A 27,247-nucleotide genomic window follows, 5' to 3' on the forward strand; every position below is an offset into this window, starting at 1 on the left:
CAAGATGAGTAACTAGAGAAATGCCATTTGGAAAAATGATAAGAAAGCTGCCCCGGATTTCCTCATCTCAGCCCCAGACTCCACCTGCCCAGTCTCCCCTCATGCTCTCGTTTTCCAACCCACCTTCCTCTCCTGTCTAACTCTTAAGGCTCTCAGACTGCTCCCCAGCACCGTCTACCTCTCTCAGCTTACTGCCCTACCTCTTTCCCTCCTCTGACTAGAGCTATCCCTTCTTGCCACCCTACCTTACAGATTTCCCTGTCAAAATCTTCCTCTATTCCTTCCAGACCATCCATTTGCCGCTCTGTTCATCTCGCTCCTCTTTCCTATTAGTCCTTTGTCTTTGCTCCTACTCCTCCTTCCAACCCTTCTTTCTAGATCTTTGGAGTCTGGTCCTCACCAACATTCCAGCCAACCCCAACTAGACCTCTGTGATTCACAAATCTTATCCCGGAGAGATTATTTCCCTGTGAGTGGGACAGTTCTGATGCCATCCAGCATTGCCAGAACTGTGATCTCCAGGAGCCTGACCTGGTGAGTGTTGGGAATTCAAGAGAATGCCAACCAACATTCAGGTTGGAAGGTAAGCTCTGTTAGTTACAGGACCCCTTTTCCATGATGGTGTTTTCAGCCATAACCTGGTTATCTATTATCTATATTTTGTCTTTATTCTTGTAAATCCCCTTCAGATGCCAGAGACACCTTTAACAAGACCCTTTTTCTAGAAAATCTGTTTCTTTCCTCTTTCCCAATTAGCCAGCCTGAATGAGCTTCTACATTTATAACTGGCTTCTCCATGGAACTTGGTCTGTGACCACAGAGCAAACAGCAAGATCAGTGACACAAAGTAGAGAAGAGTGAGTGGAAAACATCTAATCTGATCTCTAGGCAGGTAAGTCCTATTGATCTGTGCTGGATTAAAGTGAGTGCAAGAATGGGTGACCCCTAAGAACTCACACACAGAGCAGAAGGCCCCTATTATAGACATATGGGGATTCAAGGTTTTGGTCTGGTTCCTCCAAGACTCTATTTTTCTGCATCCTAGAATTGTAGAAACTTACCAGCGACTTTCTGCCTTTGAGAAATGCCTCTTGCAAGAAGATGGGGGGCTTTCCATTATGTTCTCATCAAAGCTCTGAAGGTTGAACTTCTGTACCCCAGAAAATGGCAGGTAGCTGAGCCTAGGAGGCAAGGACACATCCAGATCCTACTCAGATGATAGGATGATATACTTTTTTAAAAAAGTGCTCTCTTCAAACCGATACATAGATTCAGTGGAATCATCATCAAAATCCTAACATATTTTTAGGAAACTTGACAAACTCATTATAATTTGGGTGGACATGCAAAAGGGCCAAGAATAGCCAAGACTCTCTTAAGAACTGGTGGGAACAATTTTCCTACCAGATACCAGGATTTGTCACAAAAATTATAGTAATTAAGATAGTGTAGCAGTAGTGCTAACATAGACAAAGAGACAAGTGGCATAGAAGGGTCCAGACACAGGTCCCCACATATGTGGGCACTTGACTTAAGACAAAAGTATCATAGCAGAACCACGGGGATGGGCTGTCTTTTCAATAAATTGGTTCTTGGTCCATTGGATACTTTGACGGAAATAAATTAAGCTAGATTCCTAGCACATAACTACACTCAAAACTACATAACAATTCCAAACTCATAACTACACTCAGCTTCAGGTAAAACATACATCTAACTGTAAAGAGTAAAAACAAATCATGTAGAATTGCCCCGGTCTCGCATGGCTACTGAGCACTTGAGATGTGTTATTCAGTATAAAATTTGCACTGGATTTTAAACACAGTATGAAAAAACAATAAGATATCTCAACAGCATTTATATTGAAATGTTGAAATGATAATTTAGACATATTGGATTAAATAAAATATCTTTTAAATTAACTGAATCTGTTTCTTTTTGCTCTTTAGAAAATTTTAAATTGCTTGTGTGACTTGCTTCCTATTTTTATTGGGCAGTACTGATTTGAAGGTAATACAAGAAAATATCATCACACCATCAATTAGAAAAAATGTCTTCAGTGTCATTTAGAAAGCACTAATCTTAAAGGGAAAAACTGATATATTTGACCACATTTAAATTTGAAGAAGATACTATAAAGTGTCTTTCAAGTTATCAAAACAATACCATTAAGGGGCAAATCATACAGTGGGAAAATAAATTTGCAGGACATGTTACAGCTCTCAAAGGGCTTATTATATCCATAATATATAAAGAACTCCAACAAATTGATAAAGAAAAGACAAGCAATACAAAAGAAAAATAGAAAAAGATTTGTAACAGGAACTTCCCAAAAGAGGATATCCAAACGACCAATAAGCATACAAAAGAAGTTGGCCAACCTCATTAGTCAATAGAAAAATACAGATTAAAACCATAATGAGATGCACTCCCAAGCATATAGCCAACAAAATGTTTGTACATGGGCACCAAGAGACATCTACAAAAAATGTGCATACAGCATGATTTGTAATAGTCCATATTGAAACAGACCGGTGTCCATTAGTAGTAAAATGAATAAACAAACTGTTATAGTCACAAAAGTGAACAGTACACAGGAATGAAACTACAACCACACACAACAGCATAGATGAATTTCACAAACAATGTTGAGCAAAAGAAGTCAAATGCAAAAGCATGCATACTGTCTGATTCCATTTACACAAAGTGAAAAAAACGGGCAAAATGATCTGTGGTGTTAAGAGTCAGGATAGGGGTTACCTTTGAGGAGAAAGGGGAAGACAGGGTTTGGGTGAGGGTATGAGAAAGACCTCTTGGGGTGCTGTTAGTGTTCTAGTGTCGGCCTCTGTGATGGTTACACGTATGTTCTTGTGGTAAATCAGTATAAGCTACCCATTCTGCGGGAAAGCCCTTTTTTTGTGTATGTGTGATGTTTCACGATAAAAAGTTTCTGTTAGGATTTTTAAACATGAGTGCTTATCAAGAATCCCTAACTTGTAACTGTGAGTTCTCACTGGTTGTAGTGTCAGGCAGAGGGTGCAGGGGGCTCCCACAAAGGACCCAACAGCTCTCCCCTTTTACCTCCCCTCCCCATCTACCAAATGTAGAGACGATCATATTGTCTCTTTATTTGTTAATATGGTGAATTGATATTTCCAAATACCAACCCAACCTTACAGCTCTTGGACAAACCCCATGTATACTAATCTTTTTATATATTGCTAGATATAATTTTCTAATACTTAGTTAAGGATTTTTACATAGATGTTCATGAGGGTTATTTATCTTTAGTTTTCTTTTTTGTAATCATTTGTCTGGTTTTAGTGTTGATGTAATGCTGACCTCAAAATGAGTTAGGAAATGGGACACCTGGCTGGCTCAGTCAGCAAAGCATGTGACTCTTGATCTCAGGGTCATGAGTTCGAGCCCCCACATTGGTGGGTGTAGAGCTTACTTTTAAAAAACTTTTTTCTTTTAATTAAAAAATAAAAACCAAAAAAAAATGAGTTGGGAAATGTTTCTTCCACTCCTGTTTTCTGAAAGAGTTTGGGTAGGAGCGGTATCTTCTTCATTATATGTTTGACAGATTGACCAGAGAAGCCATCTGGGCCTGGAGGGTATATTGTGGGAAGTTTTTCAATTACAAATTGAATTTTTAAAAAAATAGATGTAAAGATATGCAGATTTTCTATTTCTTCTTTTTTTTTCTTTTTTTGTCAGTTCTGGAAATCTATCCTTCACAGAAGTTACCCATTTCATCTAAGTTTTCAAACTTCTTTTTTTTTTAAAAGATTTTATTTATTTATTTGACAGAGAGAGAGAGAGAGATCATAAGCGGGGGGGAGGGGGGCAGAGGGAGAGGGAGAAGCAGGCTCCTGGCCGAGCAGGGAGCCCGACCAGGGGCTCGATCCCAGGGCCCTCAGATCATGACTTGAGCCAAAGGCAGACGTTTAACCGACTGAGCCACCCAGGCACCCCTAAGTTTTCAAACTTCTACATTGCTTTTTCTCCTGGCAATGGGCCACATTTCCCCACTTCTCCAACTGTCTGCTCTTCTAATAGTTTTAACTGAGGCTGTCCTTTGTGAATGTTACATTGTTGAGTGCTGGATTTTGTTGTCTTTCTTTGAAAGGTGTTGGAAATTTTTCCGGGAGGCCGAATGGCCACTTGTGGATCCATCTGATACTTTCCGAGCCTTGTTTTGAAGCTTCATTAAGGAAAGGCTAGAGCAACCTTTTCTCTAAGGTTTGCTTAGTCCTATTACTAAGGTGTAAAATTTGGGGGCCTCTACCCAACACCTTCAACGAGGACTCTCTATCCTGTCTGGTCAGAACTCACCTTTCTCTCAGCCCTGTATGAATTCTGGGTGTTGCTAAGCTCACAGCTTCCCAAGCCATTCCTTCACCGAGTTTTTCCCTTCATAGTATCAGGCAAGACTCAAGGGGTTTCCATGCACATTTCTGGTGCTCTTTCGCTCTCTCTCCCACCCCTCCCTCCAATTCTCGGGGCTCCACAAATTTTCAGCCACCTCAACCAGGAGGTATCACCTGCTTAGCTCGGGTTCCTCGTCCATGCATATTTCAGAAAGTGTCTCCAGGCAGAAATCCGGAGCAACTGTAGGGCTCATCTCCTTCGACTCCCTTCTTTCAAGGAATAAAAGTCCAGCACTGCTCAATACCCAGGCCCTGTGCTTAAATGTCTGCAGCAGGAGGGCAAGCCCAGAAGGAAAAATCTTGTTTTATTTTTTTACTCTGTATTTTGCCTCTCTGATCTCCTTACCCAAATAGACACTAACTCTGTACCATGCAGAATCGATCTTGTACCATATAGAGTTGGTCTGTTTGTAGTTTTAGGGAAGAGTATTATATTATAAACCTTAGGCTTTTATAGTTTTTTTCAATCACCGCTGTTTTAAGATCCGCCCTCACTGCTGTAGCGCATCTAGTTTGTGGCTCTAAGTTCTGCACAGCAGCTCACCAGCATACAATGCTGATCTCCGTATTAGTTAAGACATATCATGTATCCATGATATGGATAGTTTTAATTTTTTTCTCCATAAAATTTTCATGCATCCTTTGTTAGGTTAATTCCTAGATAGTTGTTTATTGTTAACGTGAATGGTATTTTCTATTATATTTTTCTAGTTGATTTCCCTGTTAGTTGAGTCTCAACAACTGCTCCCAATTGAGAGGTAACATAGATTTCAAGAAAAATCTGCAACCCCAGACACTGGCTGAGAAGCTGGAGGACCAGGCCATCATGTTTTTCAACTCTACAGTTTTTCAATACAGAGTCTCAAGAGTTTAGAAGCACACTGATGGCCCGGAATGTCCCCCAGGTAAGCAGAAGCTAGCCCCAGAGAGTCACTGGGCTGGCCTCTCCTGGGCTGGGCTGTGATGTGTTCAAAACCCATGTGAGGGCACCTGAGAAACATAATAATGTGGGGCTGGAGTGGAGAGAAGATGAAGCTGCAGTGACACCCGCCTCCCTTCCTTCTGAGCCTTCTCCTAACCCTAGGCCTGTATGGAGGGAGGGTTCCTGGACCACTGGGCCCAGGCTGAAGAAAGGTCAGTTAAGGGACCAACACGGCCTTTGCTAGTTGTCCCAGAGCTAACAAGGTGGCTCCTAAGCAGAATGATGGTTCATTTCTATTTAGGTTTAGGAAGATAGTGAAGACTTCAGAGGCTGTTTGAGCCTTGCTAGAAAAAGGGACTCAGGTATGGCTCACAATAAGTAACAAAGGTGCTTCTCTACCTCAGCCCTGATGTGATAAATCTGTTTGTGTTTCTGAATCACATAAGGGTTTATGTAATGATGTAAGCAGGAGAAAATCACAGTACTAACTGAGCAGACATCCAATCAGCCAGCAAACATTTACCAAACACCCATATCTGTCCATACTATGCCAGGTACTGGTCATGCAGAGATGGACCCGATATATTTCTTGTTCTCAAGTAACTTACATATAAACAAAGAATTTTAGTAAAGTATTCCAGTAACTATAGATTTGGAGTAGAGCATGCCACAGACAGAAGTTGGACTAGAGGCTATAGAGTCCAGCAGCTTTTTGAAAGCAGCTCACGTGTACATGAGCTTCTTATAAATGGGTGTTCCCCAGGCAGACACAAGGAAAAGAGCCTTCCAGGCCAAGGAGAAGGAGCAGTAGGAGCTAAAACAAGGAGGCATTAAGTAGCTAGCTGGGTTCACACATCCTCAACTATGCTATGTCCTGAATGAATGAACGGATAGATGAATCAATGAAGTACTTAGTGGAAAAGAGCATGGGCTTTGGAGTCAAACTGTATTATATGAGGTATCTAGAGTGGTCAAATTCATAGAGAAAGTAAACCGGTAGTTGCCAGAGGCTATGGGGGAGGGGGGCCATGGAAAGTTGTTTAATGAATATCAAAAAATTCTGGAAATTGGTCTCACACAGTGTGAATATACTTAACACTACTGAATTGTATCCTTAAAAATGCTTCTGATGGTAAATTTTATGCTATGTGTATTTTACCAAAGTCTCCAAGTTACTTATATTAGGAAAGGGGTTCTTCTGTCTATATTATCCCACAGGTGATAAGGGCCAGAATAACTTGTCAGATTTGAAACGTCCTCTGTTTTATGAGACAGACATTGAGAGTTTCGATTCTAGTCATCTGCTTTAAAATGGAAGAGGTCTCACTATCTCCAGTGCTATTCAACATAGTACTAGAAGTCCCAGCCACAGCAATCAGACAACAAAAAGAAACGAAAGGCATCCGAATCGCCAAAGAAGAAGTCAAACTCTCACTCTTTGCAGATGATATGATACTTTATGTGGAAAACCCAAAGGACTCCACCCCTAAACTGCTAGAACTCATACAGGAATTCAGTAAAGTGGCAGGATATAAAATCAATGCACAGAAATCAGTGGCATTTCTATACACCAACAAGACAGAAGAAAGAGAAATTAAGGAGTCGGTCCCATTTACAACTGCACCCAAAACCATAAGATACCTAGGAATAAATCTAACCAAAAAGGCAAAGAATCTATACTCAGAAAGCTATAGAATACTCATGAAAGAAGTTGAGGAAGACACAAAGAAATTGAAAAACGTTCCATGCTCATGGATTGGAAAAACAAATAATGTGAAGATGTCAATGCTACCTAGAGCAATCTACATATTTAATGCAATTCCTATTAAAATACCATCCACTTTTTTCAAAGAAATGGAACAAATAATCCTAAAATTTGTATGGAACCAGAAAAGACCCCAAATAGCCAGAGGAATGTTGAAAAAGAAAAGCAAAGCTGGCGGCATCACAATTCCGGACTTCAAGCTCTATTACAAAACTGTCATCATCAAGACAGTATGGTACTGGCACAAAAACAGACACATAGATCAATGGAACAGAATCGAGAGCCCAGAAATGGACCCTCAACTCTATGGTCAACTCATCTTTGACAAAGCAGGAAAGAATGTCCAATGGAAAAAAGACAGTCTCTTCAACAAATGGTGTTGGGAAAATTGGACAGTCACATGCAGAAGAATGAAACTGGACCATTTCCTTACACTACCCACAAAAATAGCCTCAAAATGGATGAAAAACCTAAATGTGAGACAGGAGTTCATCAAAATCCTAGAGGAGAACACAGGCAGCAACCTCTTCGACCTCAGCCGGAGCAACTTCTTCCTAGAAACATTGCCAAAGGAAAGGGAAGCAAGGGCAAAAATGAACTATTGGGGCTTCATCAAGATAAAAAGCTTTTGCACAGCAAAGGAAACAGTCAACAAAACCAAAAGACAACCGACAGAATGGGAGAAGATATTTGCAAATGACATATCGGATAAAGAGCTAGTATCCAAAATCTATAAAGAATTTATCAAACTCAACATCCAAATTACAAATAATCCAATCAAGAAATGGGCAGAAGATATGAACAGATATTTTTTCCAAAGAAGACCTCCAAATGGCCAACAGACACATGAAAAAGTGCTCAACATCGCTCGTGTTACAGAAATCCAAATCAAAACCTCAATGAGATACCACCTCCCACCAGTCAGAATGGCTAAAATTAACAAGTCAGGAAACGACAGATGTTGGCAAGGAAGCAGATAAAGGGGAACTGTCCTGCACTGTTGGTGGGAATGCAGGCTGGTGCAGCCACTCTGGAAAACAGTATGGAGGTCCTCAAAAAGTTGAAAATAGAGCTACTCTATGACCCAGCAATCTCACTAATGGGTATTTACCCCAAAGATACAAATGTAGGGATCCGAAGGGGTACATGCACCCCAATGTTTATAGCAGCAATGTCCACAATAGCCAAACTATGGAAAGAGCCAAGATGTCGATCAACAGATGAATGGATAAAGAAGATGTGATGTATATATATATATATATATATATATATATATATATATATATATATATATACACACAATGGAATATTATGCAGCCATCAGAAAAAAAAAACCGAAATCTTGCCATTTGCAACAACGTGGACAGAACTAGAGGGTATTTTGCTAAGCGAAATAAGTCAGAGAAAGACATGTATCATATGATCTCACTGATATGAGGAATTCGTAATCTTGGGAAACAAACTGAGGGTTGCTGGAGTGGGGGCGGGTGGGAGGGATGGGGTGGCTGGGTGATAGCCATTGCAGAGGGTATGTGCTATGGTGAACGCTGTGAATTGTGTAAGACTGATGAATCACAGACCTGTACCTCTGAAACAAATAATACATTATATGTTGTTAAAAAAAAAAAAAAGAAGATAGTAGGAAGGGAAAAAATGAAGGGCGGGAAATCAGAGGGGAGATGAACCATGAGAGACGATGGACTCTGAGAAACAAACTGAGGGTTCTAGAGGGGAGGAGGGTGGGGGGATGGGTTAGCCTGGTGATGGGTATTAAGGAGGGCATGTACTGCATGGAGCACTGGGTGTTATATGAAAACAATGAAGCGTGGAACACTACATCAAAAACTAATGATGTAATGTATGGTGATTAACATAACATAATAAAATTAAATTAAAAAAAATAATAATTAAAAAAAGATGAAATCAGAGGGAGAGATAAAAAATAAAATAAAATAAAATGGGAGAGGTTTCTGACTCCTTCCCAAATCTTTCTTAGGAAATGACTGTCCAAGGTGAGGTCCAATCCAGTCCATTACCTCCTGGGTCAGCTGCTGGACGTGTGCCCTCTCCTGGTGGTATGCAGGGGCCGTCCTAGTAACCAGGATCTGGAGAGGCTGGGGAAGGTGAGTCCTCCGGCTTCAGGCTTCGGGCTTCCGAAGGAAGCGGGGTAAGAAATAAGGTTCTGGAAGTGGGGGAGGGATGGGCGGCCCCGGAGGGGGTCGAAGCGAGGCTGTAATCCGGGACGCTGTTGCCGGGAGACAGCGTGGGACGCCGTTGCCTGGAGATGGCGCTCCGCCCTGTCCCCCATCTCCCCAACCGGGCCAGCGTCCGGAGGGCAGTGAGAAGGAGCAGGACCGCACCCGGCACCGCCAAAGCCATGGCCGGACGCCAAAAGGAGAAGGTGATCCCAGATGAGGTCCACCAGAACCAGATCCTGCGGGAATTATACCTCAAAGAGCTTCGAACCCAGAAACTCTACACACAGTATCACGCGAATCCCCTCCGCAAGGGTGAGGGGCGCCCCGGGGCGGAGGTAGGGGACAGGGTGGGCGCTCCCCGGGAAGGGGGGGCCGTGGGGGTGCGGGGCGGGGATGCATGGCCGGAGCACAGTAGGAGACGCCTTCTCTGACCTCGCCCCCCTCCCTAGATTTCAGGCCTCTGACTCGGCGGGAGGTGCGGAAGGTCTCGCTCCACATCCCATCAAATACTTTAATATATTAAAATGCACACATATCGCGATTAAATAGTACTTTTGTCAAAAGTTTGAAATACTTTTTAAAATTTTGCTTTCGAAATAATTATATTTTGTGGGGTTTTGTGTTTTGTTTTGCTGTTTGTGTTTTGGTTTGTTGTTAATAAGCTAGTTGTGTTTGTTAATAAGCTAGCTGTTTGTTTGTTTTTCCAGGCTTCTCATACTGTCTTAGATGTTTGGAAAGTTCAGGGGTGGTGGACTCAGGGCTCATAGTGCCCTCCTGATAAAACGGCCCTGCCCCCACTCCTCACCTGGCACATTCCCTGGGTAGTTGCATCTGGTCCTGTAGCATCAGCTGCCCCTGAAGGCCACCGGGTCTCAAATCAGCTGCCCCAGACCCACACCCCAACCACCGCCCAGCTCTCTTCCCCTGGACAACCCATGGATACCTTAAACTCACCAGTTGGAAAACTGGGGGCATCTTGCACCTCTCCCCCACCTGCTGCTATTCCAGAGTATCTTGTTTGAGCGGAAGGTACTGCAATTGTTTTCTCTCCCAAGTTAGAAGCCTAGCAGTCATCCTCAGTCTCTTCCTCACGGCACACATCAAAGTGGTCACAGTCCTGGTTATTAACATTTTTCTCACCGACCCTTCCAGTGTTCGGACCTCAGTGAAAGACTATGGTGCATGTGGAGGCATCTCCACCTCTCCTCACTTACTTCCCCCCCACCTCTAAATAGGGCCTGAGTCCACGTCTCTCTGCAGCATCCCTGCCAAGCCTCAGCAGGGCCCTGCTCACTTCGGTCTGTACTGATCTGATGGGCTCCTAACTACCCTCTTCCTCCAAGCCCACTGTCCCTTACACCACTGCTGGCTGGAGCTTTGCTAAAAGTGAGTACGATCTCACCAGTCCCTCTGTAACCCTCAGTGGCCCACAGCTTCTGAACTGAGGTTTAAACTGCTCAGTACATAAGACCCCCGTGGATCTGGCTCTGCCGCCCACCTAGCCTCATCGGGACTCCCCTCTCCAGCCACACACTGCTCCTTTAATAAATATTTTAGTGCTTACTCTGCACCAGGCACGAGCTCCCTTCTCTCCCACCATGTCTAAATAAATGGATTTCCTAAATATATCACACCTTTCCCCATCTTGTTACCTTCAATATCATTGTTTCTTCTTCCAGAACTTCTCTCCCAATTTCTGGGCCTAATTAACTGTAGTCCACTGCAGCTCAGCATTTTCTCTACAAGAAAATGTAACGTCCCTTTCTAGATAAAAATTGTATATATTTAAGATGTACAACATGATGTTTTGATATACATATACAGTGAAATGCTTACAACAGTCAAGCTAAGTAGCATACCCATCTCACAGAGCTACCCTGTGTGTATGTGTGTGTGCGTGTGGGGGGGGGGGTAGTGGTGAGGGCACAGAAAATGTAATGTCTTCGTTTTGCTCATAACTAACCTGGTTTTCCTCTGGAGCTCCCAACCAATTTCAGGAAAACAAATTAACAGTCAATTCTGTTTAAACTTGGTCCATTACCACAATTTAAATAATCCCTTCAGGCAATGTTCAGGCTTTCTAGGTCTCCCAGCTCCTGTCCCTTGGGCACATGATTAGTGTGAACCATTGGGGTAAAGTGAGGAAGTATTAGAATTAGAACTCGTATTTCTGCTAGAATTTGTATTTATGTTTACTTTTAGGTATAAAGAAAGAAATTATACTACTCATGGTACATAGAGACCATATAAATACACATTTATAGGTGTGTGCTCAGAAGATTTTTTACTGGTAGGAGTCTGAGGAGTCTTGGAGACCACTGGTTCCTTCTGGCCTCTGCTCATTTCCTACTAGCCTCCACCTAGCTCACTCCATGGAATTACTCTGGCCTTCTCGATGTTTCTCAAACCCACCAAGCTCACTCTTGGATTCCCTCACTTTATTTGGAACTCTGCTCTAATGCCCTTAGGGACCTGTCACCCCCACTCCCACCCCACCATCAACTCTCTACCCATGTAACATGATTTATTGTTCTACAGCTCACTTACTTTTGCCCAAGTATTTATTCGTTTATTGTCTGTCACCGCAAATGGAAGCTCAGGGAGTACAGGAACCTCCTCTGTTTACAGCCCTGTCTCCTGGGCATCAGTAATTATGAGTTGAATGGACGTCTGTGGATTCTGCACTTCTGTTATCACATAGCCTTCAGGGGATATATCACCATGTGTCTAACCTTGTTTGGCTGCCTGGTTTGTCTGCATCCTCACTGACCAGCTGTTTGAGAGAACATTCTGCAACAATGAAATGTTTTGTATCTGTGCTGTCCAAAATGGGGGCCATTAGCCCCATGTGGTTGCTGAGCACTTGAAATGTGGCTAGTGTGCCTATGGAATGGATTTCTAAGTGTATTTAATTTTAACTATTCAAATTCAAGTAGCCACATGTGGCTGGTGGCCACTGTCCTGGACAGTGTCACTCTGGATTGTGAGGTCCTTGAGAGCCTTATTCCCAAGTGCCCAGCACAATACCTGACAGGTGGCAGACACTCAGAAAATGCTCAGCAGGTGTCTGGCTAGGGTAAGTCTTCAAGAGGGTGGGGCATTAATGTTTTAACGTGAACCTATGATGCTGTTTTTCTCTAGTTCACACAATCACCAGAAAGCCCATGTCTTGGCACGATAACCTAGAGGAACCCGCAGATGGTAAGTCCCAGGCTTTGTGAACACCACTGAGAGAGAGCACAGATAGGCAGGTGGCTGGAGAGAGCTGTCAGGGTAGTGTTACCCTGGGGCAACACTTTGATCATCTGAAAACTGGACTCACACTCGTGAAGCTCACAGGAGACTGACATATCCAACCATACAGCCAGCTCATTGACTGTCAAGCCAAGAAAAATGCTCCTAATGGCCTTAACAGTGCATTCATATATTCATTCATCAAACATTTTGCTGTTACAAGCAGAGGCTCTGAAGTCATTTTAATGGAGTTCAAATCCTGGTTCTACCACTCATTAACCGTGTGACTTCGGGCAAGTTTTAACCTCCCTGAACCTGTCTCTCACGTTGTTGTGAGGATTAAACAAAGGAAAGCAAGTACTCAGAGTATAGAACAGTATCGTACATGGCGATCAGGAAATGCTATTACTTTCATTATTACCATGAGACAGTCACTCTGATGGGGCGGGGGGTGGGGGAGGTGGAGACCTCATACCACAGTGAAGGAGACAGACGAGTAAATAGAGAGTAAAATTGGGATGGCAACAACAGAGAAAACAGGTGCCCTAGAGAGGCTGTGGAGTTCTGGGAAGTCTTCTTGGAGGAGGTGATAACAGGCTGAGGTGGAGTAGGTCAGGTGCAGAAGACCAGAAGGACATTCTGAGTTATACGGAAAGGCACAGAAATGAGAGACAGCAGTGTGGCCCAAGAAGGCAGGTGGTTGGGGACGGCTCTAGTATCCAGGTGGGTGGGCCACGCTCAGGACCGACGGAAGAGAGCTATTTGATGGAAGCCCTACCCTTCCTGAAAGGTCGCCTCCCTCCCCCCACCCCCTTAGAGTAGAATTTGATGGAGGAAAGATGTAGGGTTTACATAGGATGACAGGGTAGGAAGGTGGGGTGGGCAGGAGGAGGGAGGATCTCAGAGCATAGCAGAGACAGACAAGTGGATAGACTCATAGAGCATCGTCTGAGGAAGTAAGGGTGTTATCTGTGGTGAAGAGACCAGCCCAGCTAGAGGAAAGGAGAGGAGCTGGGGCCTTGCAGTAATAAGGAGAGTAACAGGCAGCGAGGGACCTGAAAGCAAGCCAGGAATGTATTGCTAACTGCTTATATTATGGATAAGCTCAGCCCAGGGCCAGGTCCCCCTTCATTCTCAGTCATCTTGCTGAGGTGGATATTGGCCTCCCCATTTTCCAGATGAGCAGAGTGAGGCCCAGAGAAGTTAAACCACCCGTCAGGCTAGTAGCAGAAGGGCCAGGAATGTCTGACTAGGAAGCCCAGGTTCTTCCCGTTGTCAAACTGCCTCTCTCAAATTGAGACACGATAGGGTGGAAATTTATTTATTATTTTTTAGATTTTTTTTTATTTATTTATTTGAGAGAGAGAATGAGAGAGAGAGAGAGAGCATGAGAGGGGGGAGGGTCAGAGGGAGAAGCAGACTCCCCGCTGAGCAGGGAGCCCGATGCGGGACTCAATCCCGGGACTCCAGGATCATGACCTGAGCTGAAGGCAGTCGCTTAACCAACTGAGCCACCCAGGTGCCAGGGTGGAAATTTAAAATGAAACCTTTGTCAGTCCTCAAACTATGGAGTTACAGTTAGGCGTGGGGTTGGCAGCCATACCTGTAGCAGTACAGAGGGTTTGGCCTGCTTACAACCCTCCTCCTCACTCTGCCACAGCCACGTTGGCCCAGCTTGCTCGTGCCTCAGGGCCTTTGTTCTTGCTGCCTGTACTGTGCTTGTCCTCTTGCCTCGGTCTCAGGGCTGGCTCCTGCTTGGCATCCAGATCCTGGTCTCAAGTAGCCACCCCTGCTTCTTTTTTTTTTTTTTAATTTTTTTATTGTTATGTTAATCACCATATATTACATTATTAGTTTTGGATGTAGTGTTCCATGATTCATTGTTTGTTCATAACACCCAGTGCTCCACGCAGAATGTGCCCTCCTTAATACCCATCACCAGGCTAACCCATCCCCCCACCCTCCTCCCCTCTAGAACCCTCAGTTTGTTTTTCAGAGTCCATCATCTCTCATGGTTCGTCTCCCCCTCCGACTTACTCCCCTTCATTCTTCCTCTCCTGTTATCTTCTTCTTTTTCTTTTTTCTTAAAATGTGTTGCGTTATTTGTTTCAGAAGTACAGATCTGTGATCCAACAGTCTTGCACAATTTACAGCGCTCACCGTAGCACATACCCTCCCCAATGTCTATCACCCAGTCACCCCATCCCTCCCACCCCCCCACCACTCCAGTAACACTCAGTTTGTTTCCTGAGATTAAGAATTCCTCATATCAGTGAGGTCATAGGATACATGTCTTTCTCTGATTGAGTTATTTCACTCAGCATAACACCCTCCAGTTCCATCCACGTCGTTGCAAATGGCAAGATCTCATTCCTTTTGATGGCTGCATAATATTCCATTGTGTATATATACCACCTCTTCTTTATCCATTCATCTGTCGATGGACATCTTGGCTCTTTCCACAGTTTGGCTATGGTGGACATTGCTGCTATAAACATTGGGGTGCACGTACCCCTTCGGGTCCCTACATTTGTATCTTTGTGGTAAATACCCAGTGGTGCAATTGCTGGATCGAATGGTAGCTCTAATTTCAACTGTTTGAGGAACCTCCATACTGTTTTCCAGAGTGGTTGCACCAGCTTGCATTCCCACCAACAGTGTAGGAGGGTTCCCCTTTCTCCACATCCCCGCCAACATCTGTCGTTCCCTGACTTGTTAATTTTAGCCATTCTGATGGGGATGAGGTGGTATCTCATTGAGGTTTTGATTTGGATTTCCCTGATGCCGAGCGATGTTGAGCACTTTTTCATGTGCCTGTTGGCCATTTGGATGTCTTCTTTGGAAAAATGTCTGTTCATGTCTTCTGCCCATTTCTTGATTGGATTATTTGTTCTTTGGGTGTTGAGTTTGATAAGTTCTTTATAGATTTTGGATACTTGCCCTTTATCTGATAAGTCATTTGCAAATATTTTCTCCCATTCTGTTGGTTGTCTTTTGGTTTTGTGGACTGTTTCTTTTGCTGTGCAAAAGCTTTTTATCTTGATGAAATCCCAATAGTTCATTTTTGCCCTGGCTTCCCGTGCCTTTGCCGATGTGTCTAGGAAGAAGTTGCTGCGGCTGAGGTCGAAGAGGTTGCTACCTGTGTTCTCCTTTAGGATTTTGATGGACTCCTGTCTCACGTTTAGGTCTTTCAACCATTTTGAGTCTATTTTTGTGTGTGGTGTAAGGAAATGGTCCAGTTTCATTCTTCTGCATGTGGCTGTCCAATTTTCCCAACACCATTTGTTGAAGAGACTGTCTTTTTTCCATTGGACATTCTTTCCTGCTTTGTCAAAGATGAGTTGACCATAAAGTTGAGGGTCCATTTCTGGCCTCTCGATTCTGTTCCATTGATCTATGTGTCTGTTTTTGTGCCAGTACCATACTGTCTTGATGATGACAGCTTTGTAATAGAGCTGGAAGTCCGGAATTGTGATGCCGGCAGCTTTGCTTTTCTTTTTCAATATTCCTCTGGCTATTCGGGGTCTCTTCTGGTTCCATACAAATTTTAGGATGATTTGTTCCATGTCTTTGAAAAAAGTGGATGGTATTTTGATGGGGATTGCATTGAATGTGTAGATTGCTCTAGGTAGCATTGACATCTTCACAATGTTGGTTCTCCCAATCCATGAGCATGGAATGTTTTTCCATTTCTTTGTGTCTTCTTCAATTTCTTTCATGAGTATTTTATAGTTTTCTGAGTACAGATCCTTTGCCTCTTTGGTTAAATTTATTCCTAGGTATCTAATGGTTTTGGGTGCAATTGTAAATGGGATCGACTCCTTGATTTGTCTCTCTTCTGTCTTGTTGTTGGTGTATAGGAATGCCACTGATTTCTGTGCATTGATTTTATATCCTGCTACTTTACTGAATTCCTGTATGAGTTCTAGCAGTTTTGGGGTGGAGTCTTTTGGGTTTTCCACATACAGTATCATATCATCTGCAAAGAGTGAGAGTTTGACTACCTCTTTGCCGATTTGGATGCCTTTGATTTCTTTTTGTTGTCTGATTGCTGTGGCTAGGACTTCTAATACTATGTTGAATAGCAGTGGTGAGAGTGGACATCCCTGCCGCGTTCCTGACCTTAGGGGAAAAGCTCTCAGCCTTTCCCCATTGAGAATGATATTCGCTGTAGGTTTTTCATAGATGGCTTTTATGATATTGAGGTATGTACCCTCTATCCCTATACTCTGAAGAGTTTTGATCAAGAAAGGATGCTGTACTTTGTCAAATGCTTTTTCTGCATCTATTGAGAGGATCATACGATTCTTGTTCTTTCTTTTGTTAATGTATTGTATCACGTTGATTGATTTGCGGATGTTGAACCAGCCTTGCAGCCCAGGGATAAATCCCACTTGGTCGTGGTGAATAATCCTTTTAATGTACTGTTGGATCCTATTGGCTAGTATTTTGGTGAGAATTTTTGCATCCATGTTCATCAAGGATATTGGTCTGTAATTCTCCTTTTTGATGGGGTCTTTGTCTGGTTTTGGGATCAAGGTAATGGTGGCCTCATAAAATGAGTTCGGAAGTTTTCCTTCCATTTCTATTTTTTGGAACAGTTTCAGGAGAATAGGTATTAATTCTTCCTTTAAATGTCTGATAGAATTCCCCTGGGAAGCCATCTGGCCCTGGGCTTTTGTTTCTTGGGAGATTTTTGATGACTGCTTCAATTTCCTTAGTGGTTATAGGTCTATTCAGGTTTTCTATTTCTTCCTGGTTCAATTTTGGTAGTTGATACATCTCTAGGAATGCACCCCTTTCTTCCAGGTTATCTAATTTGCTGGCATAGAGTTGCTCATAATATGTTCTTATAATTGTTTGTATTTCTTTGGTGTTGGTTGTGATCTCTCCTCTTTCAGTCATGATTTTGTTGATTTGGGTCATTTCTCTTTTCTTTTTGATCAGTCTGGCCAGGAGTTTATCAATCTTGTTAATTCTTTCAAAGAACCAGCTCCTAGTTTTGTTGATCTGTTCTACTGTTCTTTTGGTTTCTAGTTCATTGATTTCTGCTCTGATCTTTATGATTTCTCTTCTCCTGCTGGGTTTAGGCTTTCTTTGCTGTTCTTTCTCCAGCTCCTTTAGGTGTAGGGTTAGGTTGTGTATTTGAGACCTTTCTTGTTTCTTGAGAAAGGCTTGTATTGCTATATACTTTCCTCTCAGGACTGCCTTTGCTGTATCCCAAAGATTTTGAACAGTTGTGTTTTCATTTTCATTGGTTTCCATGAATTTTTTAAATTCTTCTTTAATTTCCTGGTTGACCCATTCATTCTTTAGTAGGATGCTCTTTAGCCTCCATGCATTTGAGTTCTTTCCGACTTTCCTCTTGTGATTGAGTTCTAGTTTCAAAGCACTGGGGTCTGAAAATATGCAGGGAATGATCCCAATCTTTTGGTACCGGTTGAGACCTGATTTGTGACCTAGGATGTGATCAATTCTGGAGAATGTTCCATGGGCACTAGAGAAGAATGTGTATTCCGTTGCTTTGGGATGGAATGTTCTGAATATGTCTATGAAGTCCATTTGGTCCAGTGTGTCATTTAAAGTCTTTATTTCCTTGTTGATCTTTTGCTTAGATGATCTGTCCATTTCAGTCAGGGGGGTGTTAAAGTCCCCCACTATTACTGTATTGTTGTCAATGTGTTTCTTTGCTTTTGTTATTAATTGCCTTATATAATTGGCTGCTCCCATGTTCGGGGCATAGATATTTACAATTGTTAGATCTTCTTGTTGGATAGACCCTTTAAGTAGGATATAGTGTCCTTCCTCATCTCTTATTACAGTCTTTGTTTTAAAATCTAGTTTGTCTGATATAAGGATTGCCACCCCAGCTTTCTTCTGGTGTCCATTAGCATGGTAAATGGTTTTCCACCCCCTCACTTTCAATCTGAGGGTGTCTTTGGGTCTAAAATGAGTCTCTTGCAGACAGCATATTGATGGGTCTTGTTTTTTAATCCAATCTGATAGCCTGTGTCTTTTGATTGGGGCATTTAGCCCATTTACATTCAGGGTAACTATTGAAAGGTATGAATTTAGTGCCATTGTATTGCCTGTAAGGTGACTGTTAACTGTATGTTGTCTGTGTTCCTTTCTGATCTTTGCTGCTTTTAGGCTCTCTCTTTGCTTAGAGGACCCCTTTCAATATTTCTTGGAGGGCTGGTTTCGTGTTTGCAAATTCCTTTAGTTTTTGTTTGTTCTGGAAGCTTTTTATCTCTCCTTCTATTTTCAATGACAGCCTAGCTGGATATAGTATTCTTGGCTGCATATTTTTCTCGTTTAGTGCTCTGAAGATATCTTGCCAGTCCTTTCTGGCCTGCCAGGTCTCTGTGGATAGGTCTGTTGCCAATCTAATGTTTCTACCATTGTAGGTTACATATCTCTTCTCCTGAGCTGCTTTCAGGATTTTCTCTTTGTCTCTGAGACTCGTAAGTTTTACTATTAGATATCGGGGTGTTGACCTATTTTTATTGATTTTGGGAGGGGTTCTCTGTGCCTCCTGGATTTTGATGCCAGTTTCCTTCCTCACATTATGGAAGTTTTCTGCTATTATTTGCTCCAATATACCTTCTGCCCCCTTCTCTCTCTCTTCTTCTTCTGGGATCCCAATTATTCTAATGTTGTTTCATCTTATGGTATCGCTGATCTCTCGAATTCTGCCCTCGTGATCCTGTAGTTGTTTCTCTCTTTTTCTCAGCCTCTTTATTTTCCATCATTTGGTCTTCTATATCACTGATTCTCTCTTCTGCCTCATTTATCCTAGCATTTAGTGCCCCCATTTTTGATTGCACTTCATCAATAGCCTTTTTGATTTCGACTTGGTTAGATTTTAGTTCTTTTATTTCTCCAGAAAGGGTTTCTCTAATAACTTCCACGCTTTTTTCAAGCCCAGCTAGTATCTTTAAAGTCATGATTCTGAACTCTAGGTCCGACATCGTACTAATGTCCGTATTGAGTAGGTCCCTGGCTGACGGTACTACCTCTTGTTCTTTTTGCTGAGGTGATTTTTTTCATCTTGTCATTTTGTCCAGAGGAGAATAGATGAATGAGAGAACAAAATGCTAACAAGTTTACAACGTCCCCAGCAAATATACTGTATACAAATCAGAAAAGACCTGAAACCAGGGGAAAAGAAAGGGAAAGAAAGAAAAAAGAAAGAGAAAAAAAGAAAAAAGAGATAAAAACAAAAACAGAACAATACAGAAAAAGCAGAATATGATCAAATATGATCAGGCTAGTGCATAGATCAGTGCCACACACTAGATTTTGGGCGTATTTTGGTCTGTTCGAAAAAAGTGCCTCCTAAAATTTTAAAGGAAGAAAGACATATATGTACAAAATAAGGGTTGATACAATGAAGGGATGGAAGATGACTGTAAAGATGAAAATTACAAAAGATTTTATAAAAGGACTTGATAAGAAGTTGTTTGAAAAAAGAAAGAAAATTTAAGAAAAAAAAAAGGAAAAAGGGAGAGAATGTGATCAGGCAGGAGACTAGAACAAAGCCATACACTAGTGATTTAGGTTATATTTTGATCTGTTAGAAGAAACTGTATCTCAAAATTTTAAAGAGAGAACAACTTATATATATATGCCAAAAATAAGGGTAACTACTATGAAGGGATAAAATATGACTCTAAAAATGAAAACTAAAAAATGTTTTTTTTTTAAAAAAGGATTGATAAGATGTTGGTTGAAAAAGGGAAAAAGAAAAATAAAAAAAAAACAGTTAACAAAAATTAACTTTGATGAACTAATGAATCATGGTAAAAAAAAAAAAGCCATGAATTCTATGTGCAGTATTCCCCTAGTGCTGGAGTTCTCCCGTTCTCCTTGATCGGTAAACTTGGTCTTGGCTTGCTGGCTGTTGGTGCTGATCTTCTGGGGGAGGGGCCTGTTGCCGTGGTTTCCAAATGTCTTTGCCGGAGGCGGAATTGCCCCGCCCTTGTCGGTCCGGGCTAAGGAAGCTGCTCGGGTTTGATCTCGGGAGCTTTTGTTCCCTGCAAGCTCTCGGTACAGCCTTGGAGGACCAGGGCAAAAATGGTGGCCTCCCAATCTCCACCCGGAGGAGCTGAGAACTCGGGGCCCCGCTCCTCAGTGAGCCCCCAGAGAAAAGCAGTCACTCTCGTGTCCCCGGTCTCCAGCCGCACTCCGTGCTCACCCGGCCTGTGACTGAGCAGTTCTATCTCTGGCACCCGACCCCGTGTGGAGTCTCCAAACCCAGCAGATCCCTGCGGTGTGCTCCCGCGCCGCTCCTCCCCGGGAAGGAAGGGGAGTCTCCCCGGCTCTGCCGCTTGTTGGGTCCCTGCTGGAGGAGCAGTGGCCCGACTGGGCCGCGGATCACACGTTATGGCAACCCCGAGCTGAGAGCCCGCGCCTCGGCTCCGTCTCCGCAGCCGGCTTCCCCGCTCCGATACCTGGGAGCTCTGCCGCACTCAGGCATCCCCGGTCTTTCTGTGACCCCAAGGGTCCTGAGACCACACTGTCCCGGGAGGATTCCACCCCCCGCTTAGCCACTGGAGCGACGTCCCTCAGCGGAGCCGACTTCTAAAAGGTCCGATTTTGTGCTCCGCGGCTCTAGCACTTGCCAGAAGCGGCCGGCGGAGGCCCCTCCCCCACCGTCTATCCTCCCGAATATCGCCTCAGATTCACTTCTCCGCACGTCCTACCTTCCAGTAAGTGGCCGCTTCTCTGTTCAGAGAGTTGTTGCTACTCTCCTCTTCGATCTCCTGTTGAGTTCGTAGGTGTTCAGAATGGTTTGATCCCTATTCAGCTGAATTCCTGAGACCAGACGAAATCTAGGTCTCCTACTCCTCCGCCATCTTGCTCCGCCCTCCACCCCTGCTTCTTTGTGCCCCTTTGCCTCTTCCTCCTTCACACCTGGCATCACTCTCGGATTTGTTTGTCCCCTTGGGTATTGTGCCTGCCGTCACCCCATCTAGACCACAAGCTCCAGGAGAGCGGAGACCGTGTCTGTCACACGCTGTTCTACCTCTGAGGTCTAGAAGAACGCCTGGCAGTTTGTGCTCAACCAATATTTGTTGAAAGATGAGGGTTGCAAGGCCTTGGCAGGCCCCCGAGGCCCGGGGCTGTGTCTCTGAGGCAGACTGTGGCCTGAGTAAAGGGCACAGGAGCTGTCGGTCCCAAAGCCTGCCTCTTTCATAACTCATGCGTCATCTCCCAGCCAGGTTTCTAAATCTTATCCACCGTGCTGCTCATGGGCCAAGGGAGAAATACGCAGAGACACAGACTGAAAGCCAGGAAATCGGATGGGACTCAGAGCCCTTGGTAAGTGTGGCTCCTTTTACTTAGGAAGCACAGAGGAAACACAGTGTGTGGTTAAGAGAACAGTGTATGAAGCCCGACTGCCTGGGTCTGAGCGCTGGCTGCCACTTATAAGCTGTGTGACCCTGGGTAAGTCACTGAGCTCTTCCGTGACTCTGTTTCCTCAGTGTAACATGGAGATAGTCCAGATATTACAGAATGAGGTGGTGTTCGTAAGGTGCTTCGAACAGTGCCTAACATGTAGCAGACACTGTGTAGGTGTGGACCAAACAAAGCCCACTGGCGACTGCCGGCCCGAGTTTGCTCTGCCAGTTACTAGGAGGGTGGTCTTGGGCACGTCACGTAGCCTCACAGGGTTCCACCCCCTTATCTGTAAAATGGGAACGCTGGTAACAACACGCCCCTCATTGGACTGGAAACGTACCAGTAGCTGTGAGGAACCTGGGAAATGTGATCATCAGCACGTTATCACCCCACAATGAGATAGGCTTCTGGTACGAAGACAATTTGAAGGACTTCCTGCCACATTTGTCTTTTAATTTGTCCACGTCTCTGATTACATAGACCGTTTTAGTTTTTGAGTCAGATGTGCCAGCCTTTTACATCACGGTTTCTGGGGTTTGTGCTTTGCTTAGGAAAACCTTCAATATCCAGAGTTGCCAAGTGACTAGCTTTCCTTTTAGATTTTTCTCCAAGTTGTCGTATCTTCTTAACACTTGGCTTTTAGTCCATCTGGGTATTTGGCACCTGATGGGAAGTTGGAGACGCTCTTCCTCAGCTAAAGCAGAACTTCCTGCATTCCCTCAAAGGCACCAGGGTCTTGCACGCCCTGTATCCTTACGTAGACTGCTCCTGCAGCCTGCCTCCTGACCCTAACCTATACTCCTTGGGGAGGTCCTCCTCGTCCTTCAGGACTGCCCAGGAGTCACCTCTTCATCAAGCCCCAGGAAGGGACGTGCACACTCCCCACCAGGCAGAGCCGGGCACCTTCCCAGTGTGCTCCTGGAGCACCGCATGCCTCGGCACCTGCACCATTCAGCTCAGTTCCGTGGATCAGTGTAACATGGTGGCTCTAGAGCCAGTCAGCCGAGTTCAAATCCCAGCTCCACCACCTTCTGGCTGTGGAATCTGAACCTCTCAACAACCATTTACTCACCTTAAAATGGGAATAATAACACTGACACTTGAAGGCGTGTCGTGGGGATTAACTGAGACAATGTGTCTAAACTGCTTAGGGCAGTGCCCAGCGCATAGTGAGTGCTCAATCACTGCGGACTACTGTGATGCCAGTGCGGAGGATTAGGCAAGAGAGCTCGTAGCCCAGCCGGGGAGCAAGCACCTGCTTCTCTTGGCCCCTTGGCCTGATCTCAGTTGCCGTCCTCTACTGAGCGTGCACCCTTCCCCAGAACTGCCCACGTCCTGCGGTTCTTAGCTTTCCACTGCGGGGCCTGGCCTTCTCACCCATTTATACAGCTCTAGGCTGGGGCATGGGGCTCTGCCGCAGGGCTACTGCGGGGAGATTGGAAGAAATAGCTCAGTAAGGAGGGAAGGGGGGAGGGAGGCAGGGAGGGAGGGAGGAAGGCAGGGGCTCAATAAGAAGCTGCTCCTTTTCAACAGCTCCTCTTCAGATGTGGGGCATCACCCTGGAGAGAGGGGACTGGGAGACTGGGACACAGGAAGTGGGTCCAGGGGGAGCGCCCCACCCTCACAGGGCGACTGAGTCTAACAAGAGCAATGCTCAAAGGGACGGAGGAGGATGGGTGGGGGACTGACGTACAGTGAACGGGGGCGGGGCTGGAGGGTTGTGAAGGGAAAGACAAATTATCCAAAGTAGATAATTAAGCAACTTCAAAAAATATTACAAAGCACAAATAATTTAACTCGCTCTTCTTCATTTTCTTAAAGAGGAAAGGCCTGGCTCCCATGGGTACAGAGTGTGCATGTGGAAATGCATCTGTGACCAGCATATCTCATGGCAGGCTCAGATGGCCGTAACAGGAAGGGCCAGTGAGGGTGCCCTGGCCAGCCCTGCACTGCTCCAACCCTCCTAAGCCTTGCAGATAAGCGACAGTGTGTGCCAGCAGATCAGCCATCGCTGTGGAGTTGCAAAGGCTCTACGAATACGCCAAGCCTGTTCATCGTCACAAATGTAGGGACAGTGCTGTCAGATGGCGCTGGTGGCAGAGTAAGAAAGTATAGCCCCCAAAGTTAGATCTAGGTGTCGTGCAACCATAACAGTTAATTAAGCCGGAGGTTCAGCGTGATATGATTGGGGGCAGAAGAGGCTTGATCAGCCCAAATTTAACTTAGGGCTCCCTGCCCCCTAGCGGAACCTCACCCTGGACAAGCAGACAACCCCAATCCCAATATTGGGACACTGGGGAAGCCACACTCAAATACCTCTCAGCTTCTGCTCTCCTAGTAACATCTGATGAAGATGTATCCTTTAATTGTGTAAGTTCATCTTAGAGCTTCTATACAATTTATGTCAGAGTGCTTGCTCTTAGTTCTCTGTGTAACCACATCAACAGCATCCATTCTTTCATTCCACAAATGTGTCCTGAACCCCTAGTGTGCTGGATACTGTTCTAGGTGTTAGAGATAAGCAGCTACTGAAACATAGAACAGCCACCGTCCTGGAGCTTCCTTCCAGGGGGACCAAGAGTCCAGAGGTGTGGCGTCCAAGGCAGGTGTGGGAAAGGGAAGTGCAGCAACTCTGCCTAGGTTACAACTATTTTGATGTAAATGCTGTCATTTCCATTTCCCAAACAAGGTTGTGCAAGGAGACACACTGGAGGCCACACATTCGAGCCCAGGTCCATCCGATGTCGAACCCAGGCGCCCCACCTCCGATGAGACTTCCTTCTGATGCCTGCGTTCTCCTCTCTAGGTCAACCCGGAACGTGATGACCGCAGGCTGAACCACTTCAGGGTCTACAATGATATCACGCTGTACAAGGCTAAAATGTGGAGCTTGGGAGAGGACGATCGCCACAAATAGTCTTCCAGTGCTGACACGGCCCTGTCTTTAATACCCAACGTGTGCGCTGCTCGGATGAATAAAGACTACTTTCAAGCCTTAGTCTGACTCTTCCTAGCTGAGTCTCACATTTCTGCTTTCTGTCCATGTCTACTGCTTCAAATTCTTGATCTTATAAACTAGTGGCAGAATTTCAGGTTAAGATGCATACAATATTCCCTCTGCCTCCCCAGACCCCAATAAAGGACAATAAAGAGACAAAAACGTATGAGCACACAACAGAGAGAATGGGAGAGGAACGTCAGCATCCAAGAAGACTGAAGACATATTTCAAAGATGGAAAGCTGATGGAGGAAGGTGAGGAAACCACAAATAGATCACACTGAATGGGACACCTCAGACCACAGAACCCTGGAGAAAGGTTCAGGACTTGGAGAGGAGGGGGTGTGAAGCAGGGAACTGAAAATGGACGTTGGGAGGGAGATCCTCTCCCCACACACCAGCCAGGCATGGAGCATCTCCCACACTGGAGGTCTACTCTTGGAGAAACAGGGAAAGCCCAGGGCTCAGGGCCAGCGAATAAAACACAGGGTAGGAGTGAGGGATGAGGCTACAAGCAATGAAAATCTGTCAAAGGAAGGCTGAACCCCTAGCCCACATGTACATTGCGTTTCTACCCTGGGATCGAAGCTGGCAGGTTCCTCTCTGGAAAAATGAAATGGCTCTGAAGAAAAGCCCCCCGTGTAGTACCATTGGAAGGTCCCATGGAGAAAGAGGCACAGAACTCCGGGCTGGTGAGCGCATGGAGGTGCTGGGAGTGGGGAGCGCCCCGTAGCACCCGGGAGCCCTGCGCCCACCCACACCTTTCTCCATGTAGCTCTTGCATTTGGCTGTTCCTGAGTTACGCCTGAGAGGGTGAAGCCATAGATTGATTGATGTGATCACTCCTGCTTTTGGAACCTGACAAGATCGAATGGAAGTCTGCAAATCTGAGTGACCTTGCCCCGGGAGACATTTTCATACAATATGATGAATGATTGGGCATCTAGAAATGTGCCCTTTTGCTATAAGGGATCTGTGGTCAAAGACCAGGAGGTGACCTGTGCTATCACAAATCTATGACTTTGTCCCCAGTTCCTGACACAAAGCTCTTAATCCCATGTCATTTCCTTAGAGGTGATAAGGGCACCTTTTATTCTAACAAGGCAACTCTTAGCAGCCTCTAGATAGCTTCAGAATGGGGGCTGCTCACCAGAAAGACCAAATCTTGATGAGAAACTTGGAGGTTTAGCCCCACCCCCCACCTCTGGGGAGGGAAGAGGGACAGAAGATGGACCATCAACAGTGGTTAGTGACTTAATCAATCATACCTACATAGTGAAACCTCCATTAAAAACCCCTAAACTCAGGGTTTGGAGAGCTTCCAGGCTAGTGAACACATCAAGGTGCTGGGAAGGTATCATACCCGAAAAAGGCAAGGAAACTCTGAGCACCCTCCCTACCCCCATACCTTTAAAACATTTTGTCAAAATTTATTAAGATCCCCTTGCATGATTTCAGCAAGCAGCTCATTTTTCTGGTCCTGCACTACTGAGCAAAATGAGGACTGCCAGTGTACAGAGTAACGGCTTACTCTCTTATGTTGAAGAAGTGAATGTGCTGTATTTAAAGGAACAGACCTGCAGGAGCAGGGACGACTTTCAGAGCCAACAACTCTGTGATGAAGAAGAACCAGGGACCTGATCTATTTTCTAATTTATACTAGAATCAGAATTAGCCTGACATCTCTGCATATCAACTGTCTGCCTTTTATGCTTTTCTCGAAATGCAATATCCAAGATGATGAAGAGATTTTTTAAAGTTCATCAAAGTACTAAAAGCTCCTATTGTTAAATGCATAAAATGAAAAAAATAATAAAACTAGCATTTGGTAGACTAGAATTTAAAACATTAAACACATTGAGAATCAAGTGTTTTGCTTATAAAAAAACAAACAGTGCTTGCCTTTCTCCTTGTGCAGGACATGGAGCAAGCTTCCTCTCTGCGCCTTGGCAAACTGTCTTCCCCCTGTTTGGATTCGCTTCCACCATTTTATCACCTGTACTTTCAACGTTACAGAATACCCCCGCAGGCCCCTTTAATGTGAACTTTCCTACCGGTGTCACCTCCTCGGGGACATCTTCAGCCTTTTTGTCATCTTCCTCATCACGCTGATAAGCTCGCTCTCACTCCCTTTGGGGCTGCATATCGAGTCTCCAGAAAGCAAGTGTCGCCATTCCCTTGTCACCTCTTTTCTCCTACGGCTCCACTTGTGTCCTATTCAAATTTTACTTCCAACCTTATCGCCTGCATTTATTCGTCCTACTTTCATCTTTCTTGGTGGATTCTCTTTCA

The 27,247-nt window shown here is 44.5% G+C and overlaps 2 protein-coding genes across 11 annotated transcripts in view; one reads left to right on the forward strand and one right to left on the reverse strand.

Moving 5' to 3' along the window:
• The window catches only part of LOC113935113 (peptidyl-prolyl cis-trans isomerase A-like), a 59,520-nt gene extending 50,228 nt beyond the window's left edge, over positions 1-9,292 (reverse strand). For 2 of the 3 annotated variants that reach the window (XM_027616910.2, XM_027616893.2), the window contains exons 1-2: positions 9,157-9,292; positions 1,062-1,181 (exon numbers count right to left, since the gene is read on the reverse strand). The gene's annotated coding sequence lies outside the window, so the exon portion shown is untranslated. The remainder of the gene's footprint in view (positions 1-1,061; positions 1,182-9,156) is intronic. The other variant, XM_027616901.2, reaches the window with a different exon arrangement.
• Positions 1-26,754, forward strand: FAM183A (family with sequence similarity 183 member A). Of its 8 annotated transcripts, none has more exons than XR_004820038.1 (9): positions 1-583; positions 757-892; positions 5,145-5,338; positions 9,117-9,243; positions 9,383-9,630; positions 12,460-12,519; positions 21,773-21,876; positions 23,779-24,058; positions 24,647-24,779. XR_004820038.1 is itself a non-coding variant. In XM_035727324.1 (9 exons), the coding sequence occupies exons 5-9, from the start codon at positions 9,405-9,407 to the stop codon at positions 24,778-24,780; spliced, it is 450 nt and encodes a 149-aa protein (XP_035583217.1). In that variant the 5' UTR covers positions 1-583; positions 757-892; positions 5,145-5,338; positions 9,117-9,243; positions 9,383-9,404; the 3' UTR covers positions 24,781-26,754. The 8 variants fall into 8 exon arrangements, 7 of the variants coding, with proteins under 7 accessions (XP_035583217.1, XP_027472752.1, XP_027472745.1 ...); XM_035727324.1 differs by lacking the exon at positions 23,779-24,058 and having other exon boundaries at positions 24,647-24,689; positions 24,764-26,754; XM_027616951.1 differs by lacking the exon at positions 23,779-24,058 and having other exon boundaries at positions 5,145-5,191; positions 5,279-5,338; positions 24,764-26,752.
• Positions 26,755-27,247: the final 493 nt, after the last annotated feature.

This window comes from Zalophus californianus, chromosome 4, assembly GCF_009762305.2.
Source record: "Zalophus californianus isolate mZalCal1 chromosome 4, mZalCal1.pri.v2, whole genome shotgun sequence".
Classification (NCBI taxonomy): domain Eukaryota; kingdom Metazoa; phylum Chordata; class Mammalia; order Carnivora; family Otariidae; genus Zalophus; species Zalophus californianus.